At 42.4% G+C, this 23,697-nt stretch overlaps 1 protein-coding gene across 1 annotated transcript in view; it reads left to right on the top strand.

Annotated features, from left to right (window-relative positions):
- Positions 1-23,697, top strand: part of ntng1a (netrin g1a) — a 114,458-nt gene that overhangs the window by 8,487 nt on the left and 82,274 nt on the right. The window contains exon 2 of the mRNA XM_080489424.1: positions 1,927-2,607. Within this exon, the coding sequence (XP_080345550.1) occupies positions 2,359-2,607 (249 nt within the window). The 5' untranslated portion in view covers positions 1,927-2,358. The remainder of the gene's footprint in view (positions 1-1,926; positions 2,608-23,697) is intronic.

Here is a 23,697-nt window from a genome sequence, read left to right as displayed (position 1 = left end):
GCAACGAGCCCCATGAAGGGAATCACAGGGTGTGATATAGTGCTCCGCCTCCTGTTGTGGCAGATCCACCACTTAAGAGTCGGCTTCAAAACATGAGGGGAGTCACAAGGTTTTCATGATAAAAAGTGAGCCCGTATCAGATTTCCTTAAGTGAACCTCTGGCATTGTCCATGCTTTCCAAAGCTTCTCTTGTGATAGCTGAACACTGAACACTGCAGTATCCATGAGCTTTCCATTGTCTTGTATCTATATCATTGTTTTTATTGTATGGATTTGATGAGTCTTTGCCAACAATCATATTTATATATATATATATTTTTTTTTTAAATAGATAGATGAGGCCACACAGTGTCACAGCGAGAAGGTCATGTGTTCAAGTACCAGCCGGGCTGGTATGTTCTCCCTATGTGTGTGTGTGTGTGTGTGTGTGTGTGTGTGTGTGTGTGTGTGTGTGTGTGTGTGTGTGTGTAGGTTTCCTCACATGGTCCAAAAACATGCATGTGAGGTTAACTGGTGATTCTAAATTGCTCCTAGGTGTGAATATGAGTGTTTTTGGTTGTCTGTCTCTATGTCTTTGTTCTGTGATGGACTGGCGACCTGTCCAGGGTCTCACCAATAGTGAGCTGGGATTGACTCCAGTGTCCTGTGACCCTGACGAGGATCAACCAGTATAGAAAATGTGTGGATAGAAGAACGGTTAATGAATGAATATTCCAACCAACCCACCGTTCCAATGAACCAATTAGCATTGCACTTTCCAAAAACAAAACTAACCCTTCATTTTGAAGTGATAATAATATTGCATTGGTTTTATATAGCGCTTTTCAGAACACTCAAAGATGCCTCACATTACATTATTCATTCACTCCATACTTGATGGTACTCGAAGTATTATTCTAGTTTCTCAGTAGACTGCTTTAAGCATGTTGCTCTCCACTCGCTAAAACATCAATTAATTGAGATTTAAGTACATTAAACGAAGCACTACAATTCAGATAACCTAATCTCTGCACAACTTCACCTTCTTAGCCTTATTATCTGACACTTCTCCGTGACATTCAAATGTCTCCCGCGAGCCTGCTCTGACGGATCACTGACATCTCTTCACACTGATAGCCTTTTAAGTATCGAAGCACACGTGGTGTTGCCAACTTTGAGTTTGGAACGACTTTAGGCAGAACTATTTTTATCCTCTGCAAAGTTGATTGCAACTGTAGTGTCTCTCCCCCTCCCATCACACAGGGAAAAAAAAGTGAAAACGTCCTCAGTAGCTAATAAAAGTAAACTTGCACCAACAATATCTTTGTCTTTGAGATGCAAACGGAAAATCCTGAAACTACATTTTTGGATTCCAGCATTGTTTCTGCTCCTTTTTTTTTCTTCTCCATTATGTCAAGACAGAAATGCCAGATTTGTAATTACATGTTCCCATGTCTACCCATCTGCTTGGGATCAGATATAACGGGGCAGAGGTACAAAGACATCGTTCTGTAGTGTATTCAAAAGTGGAAGATATTTTAATGCTTGAAATGTTGCATTTCTTCATGCTCTTCGCAGTCTTTGTCCTGAGTGGCCATACCGTGTGGGGTGTGTGATTTGTGTGAGGTGTGAGGAGAGTGTAAGGGCGGCGTGGGGGTGGGGAGCGCTGTAACACTGTAGGCTCGGTGCCGCTGCGTGCTGTGAGGGTTTGGTGTGAAAGCAGAGGGATCCAGTTCACCCGGATGTCCTCACCTAATGATTTTCTGTGTTTTGATGGACAACAAACACCCAACATGGCACCCCATTCTCGCACCCTTCCAAGTTTCTATTCACACGTCCACCTTTTACCCGCACGGTGGCCCCGGCTAATGTTCTCTCGCTGTCAAATTTTATTCCCCTAAGGGAGATCTATTCACCCTCCTCCCCTCTTCTTCTGTTTCTCTGCAGTGCCAGATCGTCACGCAGGACGAGGACCATGATTGACAGCCGGGCGAGCTGAGGAGACCCGTCACTCATCTTCCTATCAGCGTGTCAGAGGGCTATCTCTTTCTTGCCTTCCCCCCCTCTTCCTCCTCCTTCTCCTCCTCCTCCACCTCCTACCCCACCGTCCTCCCTCCCTCCTCTCCTCTTATCTTCTCAATGGGCCGGTAAGCTCGCCGTCCCTGGTCGCCGTCAGAAACCTAAAATTGGCAGAAACTGAAACGGGCATAAACAAAGGCAACAAAACCATTCTGAAGTGATCCTTGCCACAGCTGAATGGAGTCTGGCATGTCTCCGCACTCCAGTTGAGTGAGGTGCAGCGAGTGGAAGTTGAAGAGTGATCTCCAGTCCGTACGCCTCCTCGGGAAGGAGCTGAGAGAGAGAGAGAGAGGTCCAATCATGCATTTCCAGCTCGCCTTGACACTGCAGGCGATATGGACTGCCGTTTGCCAGGCGGCCAATGCGAACTACCCTGCGGCCTGGGGCCACTATGACGTGTGCAAGTCCCAGGTTTACTCGGACGAAGGCCTGACCTGGGACTACATGGCCTGCCAACCCGAGGCAGCAGACATGACCCAGTACCTGAAGGTCACTCTGGATCCACCCAACATCACGTGTGGAGACCCTCCGGAGACGTACTGCGCCCTGGTGAGTGCACGGAAAAGTGGACGCAATCAAGTTCTACACTTTTAAAACTTTAACCAAGCCCTGAATCTATTCTCGTGTATGATGCATCTACTCAGCTTGTTCCGACCTCGTAGCCATGACAGACGTTCAAAAAGCCTTTGTGACTCAGATATGTTGGCCTGGCTGGAGAAATAGACGTTTGTGCCCACTGACGTCATGTTCGGCTGTTTAGGGAGCTGCTCCTCGGTACACACTGCAAACACTGTCTGATGTGCTGTTGACGCCACAGAAAACACTGTTTAATGCGACTTACCCATGAAAACACACACATACTGATGCACACACTTCTCTCCCCGTACTCACACAGTTTCCTCAGTCGCTTCTCTGGATTCAAAGTGAAAAGACGTCCCGGCACAGCTTTGCTGTTGCGCCAGTGTTTGTCTTTTGGCATTGTTGGATGAGCGAGTGGCCTAAAAATTCAAACAGTGTCGGGGTGAAGCGGTGCACAGGTGGACTAAAAATACAACAGTGTGTTTGAGAACTCAAGTGGAGCGCTATTTTAAGTGCAAATGCACACTGTTTTTGTGTGTGTGTGTGTGGTTTTTTTGCACTGAGCAGCACCTTTATCCACATTGGGAGCGTTCACTGCTGTTTTTGTTAGTTAGTAATTCATTACAATAATTTATACCAACATCTCTTGTTCATTTGTAGACTCATTTTTCATCCTGAAATTATGTGTTTGTTTGTTTTCTTTTTTTAAATCCAGTATACTTTCCTTGATATAGGACAAGTCAAGTGATGCACATATGCTGAAATGAGTCTGCTTTCTTATTCTAAAGATTAGGGAAGGCCGTACTTATGTGACCTCTATCACATTGTGCTTTACTTCTTTTGTGTGACTGTGTATCGTTGAGCCTTCAACCCGTGCACAAGCAGACCGCATGACTACGTCTTACAGAAGAGTAATAGCTTTGGTGGGCAGTTAAAGTCCCCGATTGACTTTCTTTTCTCAACAATTAATAAAATAACACATCTTCATTGTGAGATGACAGAGCAGGTGAATCGCTACTGACCCCTCAAAACAATAGAGAGGCTATATTGGTGCTCTGTACAGTTCTCTACCCTGCATGCTTCGGATGGCTCCCTGCTGTAAAACACAATGATTACTGACCATCCAGGTTTGGATCTAATGTGTTGAGGCAGGATTAGATGTGAAATATGCAGGAGAGGAGACTGTGCTGTTTGTCAGGGTGCAGCTTGGAAGACTTAAATGCAGTCTCAGGCTTAAAAAGTCCTTTTGTACAGAAATGGAATTGCAAACTAGGTTTAAAAAAAAATAAAATAAAAATAGGAGAGGAAACCAGCTCAACTTTAGTTTAAGACATGTGAAAGTGGGTTAAAGATTGTGATGATATTTTCTGGTCAAGGTTTAGAAATGGTGGTCTCATGTCAGAGAAATGTCAGGCTCCCAACCAACCGACCTCACAGTGTGGCGGCTGCGACCACCTACAGCGTCTTCAAACCAAACGAAATGCAGCAGAAAGCAATTGACACCGGAGTTCGACCTAAACAATAGTTCATAGGGTCCCATGGAGGCAAGAAGCTGGTTTGCATCCTTATTGTCCATCAACTTCTCGCTCAGCTTTTTCTCTTTAAATCGACGCTACTGGAACAATGGCTCGATTGTTGGTTAGTTACAGTCATTCCTCTACGTCACGATGCGTAGATCATTGCATACGATGGCGCAGATGCAGATGTGACAAAAGAGGCGGGGGTTTCTCAACACAAGGGAGCAGCAAAGGGGGTTTGAATGCACAGTCCAGGTAATGGAGGAAGATACAGGCGTGACTTCAGACACATTGGGCAGAAAAATACAGACGCAAGGTGAAGTGAAGCTTCGGGGGACACGACAAGATTCCAGCTCTCAAAATGAAATGAAATACTTCAGGGAATTGACGGGAACACCAGAATCATATGGCCAGTGAGGACTTTTGGGAATCAGAGAAGAACTTAAAAAAAAAGCAACACAAGACAGGTTCTACTTGACTCACCTTGAAATCGTTGCTGAATTTTGAGTCAAGCTGTTTCCACAACATACATTTTACACAATATCATACTTTTACTAGAAACATGTAAACGTTCAGATCACAGCCAGCCTGATGAAAGTCATATTTGCGGTTGAAAGCAGCCTTCATCTTTCGTTGGGAGACACGTTCTTTAAATCTGTTTGCTTTACAAAGTGATTTAAGTGACTTCTCAGAAGCAGATTTATTTTGATGATTTAAAAAAAGAGACTTTTGATAAAACACTTGAACCTTTAAATGCAAATACTACAACCGTTTTCTTTGTAAACATTATTTACTTGGCTTAAGTTAGATACTAAAAAATGAACCGCCAGATAACTTTCTTGCTGAATTTGGAAAGTTTAAAGCTGAGAACGATGGTCAAAGCTGGGTTGCTGTTTTTTTTCCCCCCCTCAAAAAAAGAAAAATAACTTTATAAAAGTGAGATTTTGTGAACTTTCTTTTGTTGCACAGATAAAGCAGATGTTGAAGCAACTCACTACTACCGTAAAACTAAATTAACTTTTTCAGTTTTCAGTTATTTTTGATGATTTTATTGCAATTTTTTCTGTACCTTTAGATCTGAATATTACATATATGATACCTTCAAAGCTGCTTTATAACCAAAGTACATTTGACTTCAAGGTACGATTTGACATTTTTCTTAACAACTTTGTGGTTAAACTTGAGACAAATGAAGTTGAGAAGAATGAAATCACAAGGTCAAACCTTTCAGACGGAAATCAAAACAGCTTTTTGAATGTGACATTAGAAAGCTGAGCAGATTTATTTATTTTTTGTATTCAAACAGATTGAAAAAAGGCATTAATTAGCTGATTGATTTGGCCTTTTAAGTTGCTGTTGATTCTGCAAATTGCACCGCAATCAGGTAAATCACAAACTCCTGATGGAGTCGACAATAAAACGAGCAAAAGATGCATATTAGGTCAAGTATTTAATTAGCAAACCGCCCTCCTCCTTATTTTGGAAGCCTTTTCGCTTTGAAACTCACAGCTGGTCGCCTCGGATTAACGCTAAATGATGAATCCATTTTGGGCCGCCGTGTGTTACCAAGTCATCAAAGATTCCCTCAGAAGAAACGCACGCCGCACCGGCTTCAAGAGCTCTTTAGATAAATACCGAGATGTTCCAGGAAAAGTAGTAAGTTGAGGAGTATAAATAGACAGTCGCCATCAGCACAAAGTCAGCTGAGAGGCGAGACGGAGGAACAGAGAGGGATTAGCAAAACACGGGTGACAAAGACGGCGAGGGAACGATCAAGAGCGAACACGGAGGAGGAACCCGACTCAGAGGACTGTGCGACTGAAGAACTAATATCCGCGGCGTTGGGGAGGGGACGGGGGCTCTGAAATGTGAATAATTCAACATGTTTTGTAGCTAATGTGTTTTATTCATAGGACACATTATTCAGCCCGACATCTCGCAGGCACTTTTGGAAAAAAAAAACGCTGACTCCCGTGATCGGCTGACTTCAAGGTTGGTTGAAGGCAAAAGTGAGTTAGAGTGTGTGGGACGCCGCGTCTGGGGAGGTCATTGTCAAAACACAGTCACCCCCTGTTTTCGCTGGAGGTGACTGCGTGACCTCGGACTGATCCATATTTGAACCCGAGGTGGGCTTTATTTGCTCTGTGGCGGCGGCCGCGTTGGTGTATGAGTCGTCTGAATTCTGAATGAGCTGCGGTCATCCGTGTTCGAGGCTTCGGCGGCGGGGAAGCGATTCTATTCCGGGACGCTCGGTTGAAGCGCAGTTCATAATTGTTATCGCCAGCCTTTTAACAGTCTGATGATCGCTTATTCAATTAGCAGGAGTCTCCAGCAGTCAGTGCCATCGGAGCGCTTCAATTAAACAGGCAGCAGTCGACTCCCACTCAAGCCGTTTCCTGTGCACCGATCACAAATCACACAGCGAAATTTGACCTCTGCCGCTCACCATACAGTGACAATCCCCTGCAATCGGTTTATGTTTACCCCGTGGCTCCGGATCAACATCGGAACAATTATCATTGATATTTCAGCCGCTCGGGCTGCCAATAAGCTGCCGCCATGCCAATACAGGTCGGTATCATGAGTCAGATCATTCCAGATTCGGGGCAATTATCATTAGGCCGCGTTATCGGAGAATTTCATCTCTCTGGTAATTGATTTTGTAGAGGCGTGTAGAGGCGGGTGTGTTTTAAAGCCTTGCGTCTGCTTCCTGGAGTGCTGAAGGTAACAGACACCAAAGCCTGATGTGGGTGGGAAGGTGGAGAGAGAGAGAGATGCCGCAGCTCGAGGGCGTGGTGCTCATATGAGCATGTTTATCTCAGGTTGCGGCCTTCATCCCAGGGTCACAGATAAAGGAAGACAGTGACACACGCGCAAACAAACACACACACACACACACACTCACACACACACACACACGCACACACTCACACACACACACACACACACACACACACACCACTCTCTCCAGTAAAGACTTTTATATTCTCCTCCTAGCCCAGTGACCTTTTCAATAGCAATAAGCTGGCATTCACTGAACTCTGGCACATGAATCTGCCATCATATAAGTTTTCACCGTCCCCTCCAGTTAGACTCAGACTGGCCTTTAAAAGCCCAGACAGCTCTCAGAGCCCCAACCAGCTCATGATTGAGTTTGTGGGGGGGGGGGGGTGGCTTTTTATTCTTCTTAAAAAAAAACAACAACAACTACTTATTTTTTCTCAGATTTGAAAAGCCAGCAACCTTGAAAACATAACGTTCAGTTTCTTGATGCATCTCCAGTGCAGGTAGATTACACTGAGACGTAGTTGAGCCCTCGCATCGAGCAATAGGACACTCGAGGGGATTGTTCATGTTTGATCTACTGTACCGCAGAAGCTTTCAAAATGGCCGCTGAATTGCTCCCAACACACATAACTTGTCAACCAGCCAGACTTTCGCACGCTTCGAGGCCTCATTGATGCACACGGCGTTAGCCATGAAGGAAACTCCTCTCTCCACTTGAATCCATAATCTAAATTGCTTTTGAGAACCGTGCGTCCGTACGCGTGTGGACGTCTTTATGCGCGCGAGTTCTGCATGTCTCTTATCGTGCGCCATCAATTTACAACCAGGAAGTGCTGATGAAGGCTGAAACCCGAGTCCCGGCAGGCCGGTGGATTTCATAGCCAATCGCATCTAAATGAGGAGACGGAGGGAATCGTGAAGAGGTGATGCAGCCTGTGGCTTTTTCCCATTTCAGGCTCAACGAGAAGACTTGGTTCTTTACCATAATATGAAAGGGGCTGATCACAAGGAGCACCTTAATTATATAAAAAGCTTAAAAAAAAAAAGACTTTTATTGTCCCAGCATGCAACCAGATGAGCCTGTAAAAGCAGCCATACAGTATTGGATCACATGGTAAAGATGTGAATGCTTTCAGGCCTCAATGTGATCTCTAATCCCAGGTTGGGAACCGTTACTCTATACCACTTGCTCACATAGGAATTCTTGTGGTATACACTGTATGATTGACGCATGCTGCAGTGCAACATACAGTACGTCTGCGAGTCGGATAAAAGGCGTTGACGTAGTTCAGCAGAACTGTGACATAGCTGCTCGAGGCTCAACATTATCACCTTTTCACAAGTGTTGGATAATATTTTCAGCCACGTGTTTTGCCCGTTAAACTGCTTGTTATTATCAGCCAGCATTCACAAACAAAACGCGAGCTCCTTTAATAGGCGTGTTTTATTTTTGTGGTGCGACACAGTGTGCGGTGTAGAAACTGATCAGCTCATTTAGCAATAAGTGAAAACTTATTTTTCATCTTCGCCTCAGGAGGGGCGGAGATGTGTCATACATAGAGATACTGAAAAGTTTTAAGTACAGTAATATGTATGACTGTACTCATATTCATACTCATGTCATAGTTTTTTTTTACATTTTAACTTGCTGTGCTGAATTTGAGATGTTTTACTCTCAGAAGCAGAAGGTACAATACATCAACAATACATACAAAACATCAGTAGTGGCATTGCTCAACTTCCTGTTTCAAAATTAAACATCGATTTGAAAATGGTGTTTAGATTTTGACACATTGAGGGCAACGGCTGTCGTGCACAGCGAGAGAAACACTTTGCTTTTATATTATTATTTAAATTGAACGTACTAGTTACACTTCTATCCACCAGCCGTCTTCTGTACTACTTTATTCACTTGTAAACTGCACAGAAAGGCAGAACCACAAGGTCTCTATTGCACTTCCATTAGTGTTGATTTTATAGCTTTCAACTTAGTAAATCTACTATATTAATATATTCCTAAAACTCTCAATCCTCGAACTAAGTTTTAATAATGATAATAGTTATACTCAATATTTTTACCCTTCTTTTATTAGTGAAAATGTCCCGGTGACAGTTTTACATCATCCAACCTCATTACAGTAAAGAAAAAAACTTTTTTCACTTAAATACATTTTAAACCTAGTACTTTCTTATTTAATTGAGTGGTTTCACTACTTGCACAATTCTTTTTTGCACCTCTGTTCACAACACAAACACCGAAATACCTGCAGAGACTTAGAGGTTTCACTTTGTATTTTCCGACCACACTACACTGTCGTTTGCTCCATTGCAGTGTTGTGTTGTATTAGTATTGTCTCATATATGTAGGAATTCTTCACGCGTCACTGCTTTGTCCTTTTTCCTTGTCCTTTATTACAAAATGCAGCCACGATCAATCCGAGCGTGAACATTTTCCCCGTGTCTTTATGAATCTCCACCGGAGCTTTTCTCAGGTGCAACAGGCAGTAAACGCTGGCCGGGGGTGCTGCTGTGGGCTCCCATGGATTTACATTGTGGTATACAAATCTGACCTTTCTCCTGAGCTGATCCTGATTAGAAGTTTCAGACAGACAAAGCGTTTTAACCCCCCCCCCCCCCCCCCCCCCCAGTACCTCATCTGTCCTACTCCTACACCCTGCACTGCCTCTCAACAGGCTCTCCACACTGACATTTCCTGGAGAAACGAATGCGCTGTCAGCAGCAATATGTCTCATTTCGTACCGCAACACTCACTCAATGCAAGGGTTAGAGGAGGATGAGATTGAGAGAGAAGAGACAGCATCTTTTTTTTTTTTTTTTTTTTCCTCGTGAAGCTACAGCGATGCCTGTGACATCTTGTCTTTTTCTCTAAGACGGCAAAATGCAAGCCTGGTTTTTCAGATGTGTTGATTGGTTTCTAATAAAAAAAAAAAAAAGAAAGGTAAAATTTGAGAAACGTCACAATTAAACACTGTGAACGCGATCCGTGTGTGTGTGTGTGTGTGTGTGTGTGTGTGTGTGTGTGTTTCCATCCTTGCCAAACGAAAACAAAACCAAAAGGTTTCAATGAATTTTGTGACAAAGCCATAGGATCCAGACCAAAACAAGCCAAAGAGGGATAATTTGCAAATGCCTGCAGCATAAGCCGACATTTCTTTATTTGATTAGCGATAGCGATCCGCAATGCCAAACAAAGCTGGAATTATTTGAGCACAAATCACCAACATGCTTCATTTTAGACTTAAGTGCATTTTTCACACATGATTTTAATCTGTCTCAAGGGATTTCTACATCTTTCATGTGATTTAATTAGCCTAATCAACCCTCAAATCTCAGATTAAGGTAGCACGCAGCAGCTACTGTCTGCATTCATGGCTTCATGGAGAAGCACACTTCTTAGGGCCGCATTCATCGTCTAAGAGGCGTGAAACGCACGTTTGCGTTTCGGCGAGCTTTAAGGTGCCGTCTCAGTAGCAGTCACCCATCAACGGGCAGAAAATCAATCAGCAGCTATTGTACGGGCATGAATAGTTTTTAATACGATGTGATTATTTGATGCATCATCATACACAAAGAAGTTTGAAGACATTCATTTTGAACGAGCCTAACAATAATGGCTACTTTGCTGCTATTCTCTGACTTCTGTCACAAATTAACACGTCGCTTCGTTTATTCATCAGCTGATTACTTCATAATAAGAAATATTATCCGCAGGAGCCTAAGGTCAAACCACACTTTGACTTTTATGATTACGTGTTTTTTTTTTTGCGATATCAATACGCAATATGAGTACGTATATGAATGAAATGGCCCACTTAAAGTTCAGAGTAGTTATTACCGGTAATAAGGTTATTCAGTAAGTTTTTTTTCACTTTATTGACTCGCAATACCTTTTGTTGGTAGTTGTGGGAGTCATATACACATACATGAGCATGCACACACACACACACACCTTTTCAGTCATAAATGAAAACCAAGTGATAACCTGGCTAATCCTTCATTTTGGAAGTATTTATAATCTGGACAGTTTGGGGATTCAACCACTACTAAAGTAAATTCATCCTTGAATTTGCTAACGAGTGGTGAGCTGTTATTATGTTCCTCTCATTGCAGCTCCATATTGTCCTCATATAGGTTTGAAGAAGTGACGTGCCAAAGTAATTCAAGTACAGAAATTCATGCTCAAATGACATATTAAAAAGTAATCCTAAAATCAAATACTCAATACTCATACAAAGTGCAAATGTTCTCTGTTGAAAATACAGTGTGTTGGTAATATTAGATCATATTCATTAGTCTGAAACACTTTGTTCTCTCACTGTCAGCTGTAAAGTACACTGATTTGTAATAGAAGCAAGAAGGTACAATCTCAGTGTCGGATTTGCTATTGAATGCCTAAATATTCTCAGTCTGCACTCTTTATAGATCTGTTTTATTAGAATATGGCAGATTGAAATAAGTTAACTGGCTCCTACATCCCTGAACTGCATAACGTGGTGTCGATGAACTGGAGATGACGGTATTATGGACTTTAGTTATATTCTGTGCTATTTTGAATGTGGTTAAAAAGATATTGTGAAACTCAACTAAGAAAAAAGTCAAAGTCAAAAATCTGCACCGGTTTTATTCCAGAGGCCTTTGCACTTCAGCTTCCAGTATCTCTGTTGCTCCGTCAGCTTTGGCTTCACACTTGCTGAACTGGCTCAAAATGCTGCAAAGGGTGCGTGTATTCATCATTTTACTACATTTTCTTTAACTGTTTGACATAAATCCTGACTGCGATCCAAATGCAAAGAACTGTAAAATCCTTGGAAAAGATTAGGTTCTGCACTTATGGATGAATGATGAATTATTAACCAGCTTTGCCATTAAATTAGTCGGACACATTGTTTTTTGTTGTTAAGGTTTAACTTGTTGTGCAGAAGGTACGCATGATATCAGCTCAACGATACCATTGACAAGACCCGATGTTATCTGAGCTATTTTCCATTTTCCTCACTCCATCAGTGCTTTAAATCTGTGATTTTGTCACCATATACACATGTTAAAGTTTTAACAATAGTACCTTTGATTGAAGACGTGTCCTCAGCACTGCCCCCTACAGTGAGGCAAAGGTACATATTGCCCTGACATCTGCTTCTCTGTACGGTTTAATAGAAAATAATGGTCCAAATAACTTATTGACATACGGAGATGACATACCCAGTTTTTGGAAGGTGAGCGCATGTAACGTAATGTAAACAGATAAATCAATAAAACGCAGTTGATATAGGAATGTGGAGGCACAGCTCGGAGCTGCCTCAGTCTGGGTTCCTCCACACTGTGAGATCAGTTCACAAATTCTGAATTTTTAGAAGCATGCAGAAATGACATTTGGAAGCATATTAACACAAAAATTAATTTGATATCAAGGGTTGCATAGTGCTGCAGTGGTTAAAAATGTGACCCTTATTTGTGGAGTTTTAACCGTGTTTGCTCTTTCATGGACTAAGTCAATTGGATAAAGTGTAAAAAAAGAATGGTTTGGATTCTTCTGCTGCCCCTACTGTTTCAACCACCAAAAACACCTACAACTTGCTCATTTTCCCATCATCTGAACCCAGCATACCTTATAACCTTTCATTTTGATACTTTTCTACGTTCAGCTGAACCCCGGCAGTGTGGCCAGCACAGGAAGAAGGTGCATTAGTCTGACCAGTGTGAAGGTTAGAGGCACGACGGTCACAGGAGGGTCTGATCATGTTCTCCCCGGGCCGCCCCTGTGCCATAAACTTTGCATGAGTGCGGTGCACCGTGTGAATCTATATCATTTTTTATATTTTTTTTTATATTTTATGCAACAACTCGCTGTTCCAGGCTCTCAAGAAGTCCATTGAACAGGTGTCGGGAGAAAAATGCCAGCCTTGCTGTTTTTGGCATGTTGTGGTGAGGCCTTGAAAAGTCCACCGTTGGAGTAAGACTCCAGAAGAATAGAAGAACAAAACTTTTTTGTGTTCATGATAAAAACGTTGTCTTCTCCTGAGCGTGCACCTTTCTGATACTTAAGATTAAATTGATTTTAAGGTGTCAACATACATATTTTGTTGTTGCTATTGCTTCTTTACCTTCAGCAAAACTCCAGCAATTTCTAATATGTTCAGGCAACTACCTTGTTACCCTCCAGAAACAAAATTAAAATCTATTTGTCAGAAATCCTTGATATCCTAAATATACAATTTTGTGCTGTCCTACTGATGTGCGATTTGATGTAGAAATGTGTCTGCATTAATGATAGTCTATTTAAATGTTATTCTGTTTATAATATGAACTCGCCTGCTATATTTTTGGAGTTCCAGCTGCTTGCAGCCAAATGTTCCAAGGCTTTTAAGATGTAAATGGTCTAATAAAAATAGACTGTGATCTGTAAGTTGTAATACACATGTGAACTGAAGCATAATATTGTTGAAATTGCAGTTATATTATTCAAATTCAGCTATTTGGTTAATTTAATGTGAACCTCTTTAAGATGTATTATTTATAGATTAAAATGCTATTATTTATTGATCCGGCCAACTTGAGATCAAACACTGTATGTGGCTCCTGGAGTAAAGTGAAAAAATTAGGACTTTACACTTATTTTTTCCTCTATCTGTGTCTAAAAACACTCAGTCATCACTCTTAGTACGCAATGTTTCCATATAATATCCCTATTTCTTGTCATCTCTGACACGTGTTATGACTTCTGTGTGGAAACGTTCCTCCGATTCTTAGTGATGCCACTGCAACTGAAACCCCCAAATTTGACTTATCCTAAAATATTTATTGTACTTTAGCGACTTGCTTCGTCACCGTGGTCGCGTCGAGCCGCGGGACGCCGCCACTCCGTTTGCATGCGAACGGAAACGTGGGGAGCATTTTTAACAGCTCCCTCAGGAGGAGGTGTTTACTTCCAGGGAGGTAAAAGAAAGTTGGTGGAAGTGAAGTTTGAGGGAAAAGTTGGTATGCAGACAACATCAGGTGTTGCTCTGTGATGTTGCTGCAGTGTGAGTTTCCGACTCGTCTATCTGGGCTCCATCAAGGCGCTCACTGTTGCCTTGCCGTTTACACGGCCATAACAAGATAACAGGGGGCCCCCTTGACTCCAGCCTCCCACAGGGTTTCTGTTGCCTTCTTTTTTTTTTTCCCTTCTTTTTTAAAGTTTGGAGCAAAACATTTCCTCCTTTGCCCCTATACTGTGGAGAAGAAAACTGGGAGAAGCTGAACAATCACAAATCTCCATTTCTTTTGTGTGTATATATACTGTTTATAAGAGAAACTCCATGTTAGACTGTGAAAGTGCAACTCTAGAAATACTCTAAGGCGTGCATGAGAATAATGTGTGTAGAAGAAGGGCTACTATTTCATCCTGGAGAGGGAAAAAAATTATATTTCACTCGCTTTCCTCTTTGGTTTCAAGATAGTGAAATGATTAAATTGGCAGAAAATTAGTATTGAAGACGAGTCAAGGAAGGAGTGATCTCCCATCACTCAGATTTGGCCCCTGAATATCTTGAAGGCTCTCGCCATTGAACAGGACTCACCCAGAAATATCCCGTTGTCTCACAGTTAAATGCTCACTGTGCTCATATAATCTCATGCATATAATATGAACTAACCATACAGGACTTCACAGTCTGATTTCAGTGACACTGGATTTTTTTTTTTCTTTCTTCCTCCCTGTCTCTCATGCATTTTATTTGACACAGTGACATTTGATTTTTTTTTCCACCTCTTTTCTCTTCGTTCTTGCTCGGTGGGCTCTAAATCCCTCGTGCAGTAATGGGGGCTTTTGTTGCATTTCACAGTTCATCACTCGTGGCAAATTATGGTCTGACCCCCCCCCCCCCCCCCCCCCCCCCCCCCCCCTCCCTCCACACCCTTTTCCTCCAACACCTCAGTGAGTGAGCCTGTGAGAATAGATGGAAATACAGTAGTGGGCTTCTGGAGAGATCGGTTGACTTTTAATTGCTCTTTGAACCTCTGGGGTGGATTTCCCTTCAGAACTCACTCAGCTGAACACTGATTTTCACATTATTCTGCTGCTCTCTTTGGAATTGGAATAACAAATGGCACACACACACACACACACACACATACACACACACACAAGCTTCCAAAGCCCAGACCGTGCCACTCACGTTTTCATTTATTTGTGTTGGTGCTGTTTAATGTTAATTGTAGCACAGTGTTGTGGCTTACAGCGATCCCGTTCCTCATTTTTGTCCGTGGTGGGGGGTCCGAGCGCTCACAGCTGTGGCAGACGCTCTCCCTGCTCCGCTCAGCATTTCATTTCATCCCCGATCAGCACAATAACAAACTTCTTTTTTTTGTTTTTTTTTGGAGTAATTGTGTGTTTCTATCGGCAACCCCTTATTCATCTTTTTTAGGATGTAACCCAACACATTCACCATACTAATGTGAAGCCGCGAGGCTCTTAAATAAAGGTGAACTGTGTCTCAGGTGATTTATTGTTTACCTGTTTTTTGCTGCCCTGGTTGATTCAGCCAAACTGCAGTGTGATCAGTCTCACATGAACCTCAGTTACTGTTAAAGTTTGGAGACCAGCCAGATTAAAATTCACATTTTTCTCCAAAATGAAGTTCCTGTACAGCATAATTTCTATTTCAGTTTTGTGTAAGTGCAATTTAGTGCATCAGGAGGTGGATTGTGCTCAAAGGCAGCACTTCTTCTAATGAAAGACTATAAATTGTGTCTGTGATAGATGGAAGATTTGCAAAGTTTTTTTTTTTTTTTTTACTTTTAGAGGGGGAGGGGGTGCTAATTCACATGTATGGTCATTTTCATCCAACATCAGAACTTTGGTTGATGTTTCTTATACATAAGATTTAGGTTTACAATTGGTCAAAATGAAAACAAATGTTGGAATAAGGGTTGTTTAACTAATCTGGGACATTTTGTCATTTGCTCGCCCGGCCATACACTGATTCAGAGTCTCAGTCCAGCCAATAATAACAGTGCAACAGAGTGCAGTTGATACGAAAATGTATTGTCAGCAGGTTCTTTTATAAAGCAATCCAGAATGATTAAAAACTCTTGGCTTTTAACATTGCTGAGGAGGCAGTTATGCAGCATCAAGTGCGTGTAATTTGACACCAACCTCAGACACACACTGGGTGCTGATGTGCCTTGATCATAGATGATCATAAAAAGAAAACTTTGATGGAGTCAGCTCATGTCAAGGTGGTCCAAATCAAAGGTCCACGTCATTATGTTAGTCCTTCACAGCCTTTCATTTTAATCTTATTTATTTTGACTAATCTGGACATGTGAAAGAAAAAGTTGGAAAATATCTTGCGGGCAGACGTAGAGAAGTGAGGAAGAATTAGTGAGGAAGACTATCATTGATATCTGGTCCTAAGACTATGTATCGCGGTGGTTTGTGGCTACCCATTAGCCACGGGCTAACTGGCCTAGCCACCACGGGGTATAGCGGCGGGACTTCCGCTTTCGGTCCGGACGACTCAATGAGCCGTATTTCTTTTTTACATCGTCTCTGGTCAGTGTTTATTTCAGGCGACAGCACCCCCAAACCAGCAGCTGTTGTAATTACGTGATATTTTCCAGGCGGTTTGATCCGGTCTCAAAGGTGAATGAGAACAAATGAAGGTGGGCCCCCCTCCCTCTCAACTCCGAATGTGAAAGGCCCCCTAAGTCATATGTTGTCCCTTTGAAGCATTAATGTCAGTTTATTTAAACTAATAAAAAGTGAATTCTGGATCCGCCTTTCCTCTGGAACATTGTTTTACTTGTCTCTTCGGTCTCGCATGGCGCCCCCCTCGATGGAGCATTTTTCCTCTATTCAGACAGCTTTTAGAGCCATTCTGTCATCTGCCTTGTTTGAGGGAAATGTGAGTCTGTACACTTCACCCCGACAGGCTTTGAAAAAGACTCCCAGATTACGTTGATTGACAGCTCCCAAACCATAAGATCTGTTATGTCTGGCCCGTGCCGAGCACAGGGCAAACTCTGAATCAATAGCAGTGCTATCAGTGATGGAAATTGAATGCGGAATGTGAACGATGAGTACCCCCTTATGAACTGCATAAGAGCATTTCTCTGCCTGCCCCTCATCTCAGGTATTTTTCAGCCTGGCAGATAGAAGCAGAGCCGTGGCTTAGAGGGAGTGTAAAGTTTGTCGGGACGTGCATAAAAAATGAAGCCCAGAAAATAGAACTCGGAGAGATGAGAGGCCGCAGATGGAATTGTCTTCAAAGTACAGAGGTGGCAGTCTTTTAAAGTGATATTATTCCCCCCCTTTTCCTGCGTGCTCCGCTTGATCCGACACTCAGATGTAACTTGGCATTTGCTGCCGTGTATCATTTTGGGTGACTGCTCACTTCGAGCGGCACACCAGCTGGATTACTGGTTCAAAACGACAACACAACAGGCTTAAAGGACATTTGCCATATGAACTCTAAAACTAAACGTGCATTGCGATCTATATTGGTTCAATTCTCAGGGTTATTTTCCGTTTTTTTGAACTTAACGGGAGAACATCAAAGCAGCTCCTCTGTGCTCTGAACCTCCACATGGCTGAGTTGCCTCATAAGCGAGCATCTGCCCTGCAGAGGAAACTGGAGTGGTCAGCGCATCAGACAAAGACCCGGAGAATGTGCTTGCTTAATTAAAGAAGGGGAATAACCAGTGCAGCTATTTACACCTAATTCTGACATAAATCTGCAGTTATCGCACGGGCGAGACTGTCCTCCCCCCCAATTTAGTAAGCACCCGAGAGCGTCTCCTTAATAAGCTATCTCCTGATTGGACCCGGGCAGGAGTTACAGTCTCTTTCTGCGGGAGAGAAAAGGACAAGAGGAGCTGAATTTAACTAGAGGGAAGGTAGTTAGCAAAATGCCATGGTGGATATTGAGGCGGTTAGCGTTTTATTAACCCGAGTCAGGACAGACAGAGCAATTGGAGGATTGGGTGTAAACCTGCAGTGTGTGTCGGACTGTGGCCTCAGGGTGCTGGGATGTAGATACTTCAGCCTATCCATCTCCCGAGCCATCCACTCAGGACTGTCTGCCTCATTGCTCCTCTAATTAGCAACTTGTTTTATTTCCAGTGGCTCCTAAACAAGTTTTCAGACTCTCTCTCTCTCTCTCTTTTTTTTTTTTTTTTTTAAACAGGCCACCGTGCCTGCAATGTGAGGCTGTGCAATGAAAATATTTCCCACAAGGTGCCAGGCACTTGTCGCAGGAGCACGATGTGACAACGGGCGCAAACGCTAATCTGTTCATTATGTTCGCAAGGACGGCGAGCGATTGAGAGGCTTGGCATGGAAATGCATTTTACATCCACTCTGTCTGCACATCAGAGGCTCTAAATGAAATGATTTCGTCGGAGGTGCCAGGCATTAGCTGTTACTCTGGGACACGCATTGTTGTCACGTTGAAGGCTCTCTTTCAACAGCATTCAGCATGGCTTCAGACTATTTCCCCACTGTAAACACGAGGGCGATACGCCAAGCCGCAGACACTGTGGCAGGGAGCGTTGGCGTTTGATATGAGTCTGCTACCCTCCTCGCTCGCCTGAATTCTCTTGGATCTCATCAAGGGTTTTCTTCTACCCGTATTATTAGCTGGCTTGCGGTTTTGCCATCGCCCTTATATCTTTTGGAGAAAAACGGAGAAACAAGCAATTACAGATCAGCTGTCAATTACATGAATAACTGCTATCTCATACCGTTGATGTGTTCGTAAATTTGTGTTGAACAGTCTGTGTGTGTGTGCGCGCGTGCCAACACTACCTGACTCTTTATAATGATGTTTGATTGTCCCTAATTTTATATATGTTGCACTTAGACTGCAGGGATATGTCACCAGGGGTGTGCAACCTGTGGCTCTGGAGTCACATGTTAATCTTTAGCTCCTCTGTAGCGGCTCCCTGAAGCTTTCGTAATATATAATGTAAATAAACATTTGTTTTAGTTTTTATTTCACTGGCATCCCACACTGATCTTTACCAAAATGGTCAAATCTCCTGGATGAAAACAACTAAACAAGGTAAAACAGTAAAGTCAGCTGTAGCTTTTAGGAAAAGTGAAAAGAAGAAAAAAAGGAAAGGTGAAAAGAAAAAGAAAACTGTAAAAAAAGAAAAAGGGGAAAAAATAAGAAAAAGAAAGGAAAATATAAAAAAACGGGAGAAGGAAATAAAGAAAGAAAAAAACTGCAGTACTGTAAATAGCCAAGATGTATAAAATCGCTAAAGTGGGAAAACCCACTTAAAAAAAACTTCAAAATATAAATAAAATATAATATATCTCTAGCTATATAATTGTACCTGTGAAACTTTAACATTATTGCAACTTCATTTTTATGTAAAGCTATTTTTTTAAAAATAGATATGTTTTTTCTTTCTTTCAGACAACGAGCACATTTTGCGTCTCCGGACAAATTTTATTTGGTGGAAAATTGTGAAAACATTTCAATGTGAAAGTTTGTCTCTGAAAATTTCAATATTATTTGCAAAAAACTACCAACATCTACTACAATCTCGACATAAGGTCAATTTTACTGACGCTTTCTGGTGCAATATCCAGTGAAATGTCCAAAAAACATAAGCTTGCTGGTTCGGCTGGCCATATTGGAGCCTCTTGCGGACCGGCTTTGGCCCACAGGCTTTATGTTTGACACCCCTCGTGTAGTTGAACATTTTTCGAATGCTTTGGAAATAGCCAGATAGTCATAAGTGAACCGTCATAATGTATTGACTACAATTATATTGCTGTGATCATTGTATTTCATGCTTGAGTTGCTGACTTCACTTCACAACGTCGTCATTTTTAATCAAACATGGCGTCACGAGTCTCCCTGAATCCCACTTTGTCGAGCATGTAGAAACGCTGCTTACACACACACACACACACACACACACACACACACACACACACACACACACACACACACACACACACACACGCACACAAAATGTGTGCGAGTGCACTTCGTCTGTCAGTGATTCTGTACTCGCTTTCAATTTTGCTCGGCAACGACTGAGCAATTTGTTTTAGTCCCAGTTGAATAAAATACGTCCTGCTAATAATCCTAATTAGCTCCCCTAATGTACCCCCCCGTCCCCCCCATCCCCCCCTCCTCCTCCTGCTCCTCTAAATACTCCCTCTGGTGTGCAATTGGGGTTGGAAGCCATTCAGCCCAGCCACTGCCTCTCAGCTGCCTCTCTGACTGATGAAGACTGTTGGCTGCTATAAAAAGTGGATGTCGTGTTGTTGCCGTTGGAGGCTGTACTTAACCTAATAACAACTCCCGAGCGTCAACACAAAGTCTCACAAAACACAAGACCAACTTTACACTAGAGGGGCCTCCTTTAACCACCAGTGCTGCAACGCGTTAATATATTTAGTGAGAACCACTGTATGAAGTCTAGGTTTGTCTCTATGAGTTCATCAGGATCGACCGAGGAGATATGCAATTACTCCTGACCTTTCTTTCGGTTTTTGAGATTTGAGATTTCATATGTTTAAATCGCACCACCATTGTGTCAATTTGAAATTTTTAAAACACAAATATCCATCAATTTATTCGAGGATCTTATTAGTCACGAGGTGGAGGAGGAAAGCTCCGGTTCTTTTTTAGGATTTTCATGATCTAGTCGGCCTTTGGACTGACTCCTATGTTGGCAAAAACAGCTCTTCTGTGAAGAGTTTGCATATTCATCTAGTGCGCTTGAGTTTTTCACAGCTACCCTGCTTTACTACAGTCCTGCATTGTGCTTTCACTTCACTTGTCAGTTTAATGAACGTGTGTGACTGTCTCATCCAGGGTGTAAATTATCTTGACTCATAGTTTGCCTTGTTTAGTCCCTAAATTACAATTACTCACATTTCTACCCACAGTGTATTACTCCCTGCTTGTATTGAGTATAATGTTGCAGTCTTAAACCTTATAAGAGCCTATAACTTACTAAATATGATAAAATGATTTAGGTTTACAGTTCACTCCATTGCCTGCCATCCTCCACATGAGTGGGTTGTAGTTTCAGGACATTTTTATAAACCACAGGAAAAAAAATGTCTTTGTTCGCCAAAATTCTGTTTACGACAAAGCAAGACACAACTGAATTCAAACGAGAAGACAGACATCCATATTTCTTGCTTTTTATTCTCATGTTAATGATATAACGGAGCCAAACGTGGCTCAAGCCCCTGATTCATTGCTTCTGACTCTTTTGAACCTACGGAAATGCTTTGGGGAGGTTAGCTCATAAGAGCCAACGTGTGCCTCTGTGTTTGTTATTGTGTGTGTGTGTGTGTGTGTGTGTGTGTGTGTGTGTGTGTGTGTGTGTGTGTGTGTGTGTGTGTGTGTGTGTGTGTGTGTGTGTGTGTGTGTGTGTGTGTGTGTGTGTGTGTGTGTGTGTGTGTGTGTGTGTGTGTGTGACTGCATCTTGCTGTGTATCCGGGTGCCATGTGGCAGCGAGCGACTCGGCTTTGCTCTGCCAAGAGATAAGAACACAGGGTAAGCCACTTGCTGTGCCAGCCTACTGGATTTCACCTTTGAATCTTCTTTGTTGGAAGTTGTCGGGCTGCTCTATTTCTAATGTGACAATTCTCCCCGAGCGCCATATTGACTATATATGCGGCACGTGCTCTTTGTGCGAAACCCATTTGAATGAATATCAGTGACAATCCACTTTGAGAGAGAAAGAATGGAGGGAGGGGTGGCGCCATTATATCCTGTAAGGAAAGGAAATGGTAAGGTTGTTCACACACCACAGTTTCATTGGCTGATGTCATTGTTTGGATGATGCAGGCGCTTTAATCTGGAGCACCTCACACATTTCGGCGTGATGCCGTTTAATCAGTTGAGATCTGTGCTATAGGAAGTAAAGGGGAGACTGGCTCCCGAAGCGAAGGTGTTAGACTGTTGTGCTGACTGGATGCATGCCTTGCAGAAGACTTCTGCCAGTGAAACGTTGGCAGCAGTCAGCAAACAGGTCTGCAACAAGAGGGCAGGGCCTGCTGGGAAGTGTAGGTGGAGGCTGGCATATGGCTGACTGTGCTCACAGGCTTTTGCCTCACCAGTGCTTACCCTTGTTAGGCTGCCTTTTTTTTAAGCTTGTTTTAGGTGCGCAGAACTGCGATAATTTAATCCCTGAATGATCATTTAGATGCTTGTATTGCGGGTGCAGACGGGTCGCTGAGCCATGCTTGCTTGTTCGCCGGATTTCAACCGGATAACTTGCTCGCTCTGATCTTGATTAAAAAATAAAAAGTCTTGATAAAGGTGATCAGGTGCATGGATGAGGAAATACATCTGCCTGAACGAAAGAAAAATATAGTTGCCTTGCAGAAAATATAGCATTTATTTAATTTACAACCATCTTGTGCGAGTTTATCTGTTTTCGACTTTGCTGACAACAGATTGTTGTTTCCGGCTCTCTTGATTATTCAAGGGTATAATTTCCACTGGGCAATAAAAAGAGAAAATACCACACTTTCCTATATATATATAAAAAAAAAATAATAATAATCCACTTGCTCTTGTACAGTAAGTTGTATATACTGTTAAGAGCTACAACTAAAGGGAATACCTGCAGGCGATACATGGAACTGGAAACATAAGATGTAAATCACAGCTGTTTAAATCAAATATACAAGGATAGCTTTCAGATAAATATAGACTGGTATCTGCTTCGTATCACCACTACCATACATATGCTACCTCGCTAACATTAGAGGTGAGATAACTAATTGAAAAATCTGTTCAGTGGAGCGTTTTTTGTTTTTTTTTGTTCTTCTTTCTTTTCTCCTCTCTGAAATAACTCAGTGGGTCGATATTTGTGGTTGAGGAAGTACATTATGAGACAACAGGGTGCTTTCGTTGCAGCTCAGGAAACGACTCTGCTGTGGTGGGAAGCTTTAGTAGTGTGTGCACTGTTATTCTATAAGTTTGGAAGTGTGGAACTTTTAGGATGTTCTTCACGTTTCGCTATTTTTTTTTCTTTCTTCTTTTTCCCCCCCAAACGTGCCTTCTGGTTCTGTTTATTTTGAGCGTTAAGATAGCGGACCCCGATGATGGCGCCTCGGTATCGGAATGTAACGTAATTGCATCAGCTTCCTTGTTGTTTTTCTTACCTGCTCCTATACGTTCCTGCTGCTGTGGAACATTGTGCTGACTGCTCAATCTCCAACACCAGCTTTTGCTTTGTTATTATCAGCTGAGGGACAGCCTCGTTTCCACTCGTACTCTTAATATGGTCAAGTTTAGACACCAAGTCGTTTCTCTTTAACCAACATGGTTGCTCCCTGAAGCAATTAGGACACAAATAAAAATGCATGGATGTACATTGCATGGATCCATGCAATGTTTACCTTTGTTATATAATTGCTTGAGGCATAATTGTCTTTATTTTTTTTTTTACTGTTTCAAGGATGTTCTAACAGTATGAATATTCAGCACATTTATTTGCATAAAGGCCTGGTACACATACACTATATATTTGAGTGACAGTAACTAACCCCCCCCCCCCCCCCCCCCCCCCATCTCAAATCCCTCCTGGACACCGCCTGGCTGCCTCCAGCATAACAACTTAAATCCCACCTGATAATACCTCTTGTCACACTGACAGCTGTCATCAAGTCAGCCATGTTCGCTGTTTAGTTTGCTTTTCAAATTAGCGAGTGGAGATTCTCACAATGGTCTTTATTTGTTTTCTTTTTTTCCTCCTCTGAAAAAGGGGG

This window comes from Lipophrys pholis (assembly GCF_963383615.2).
Source record: "Lipophrys pholis genome assembly, chromosome: 20".
NCBI classification, from domain to species: domain Eukaryota; kingdom Metazoa; phylum Chordata; class Actinopteri; order Blenniiformes; family Blenniidae; genus Lipophrys; species Lipophrys pholis.
The sequence above is the reverse complement of the archived record's forward strand: the minus strand, read 5'-3'. Positions and strand labels throughout refer to the sequence as shown.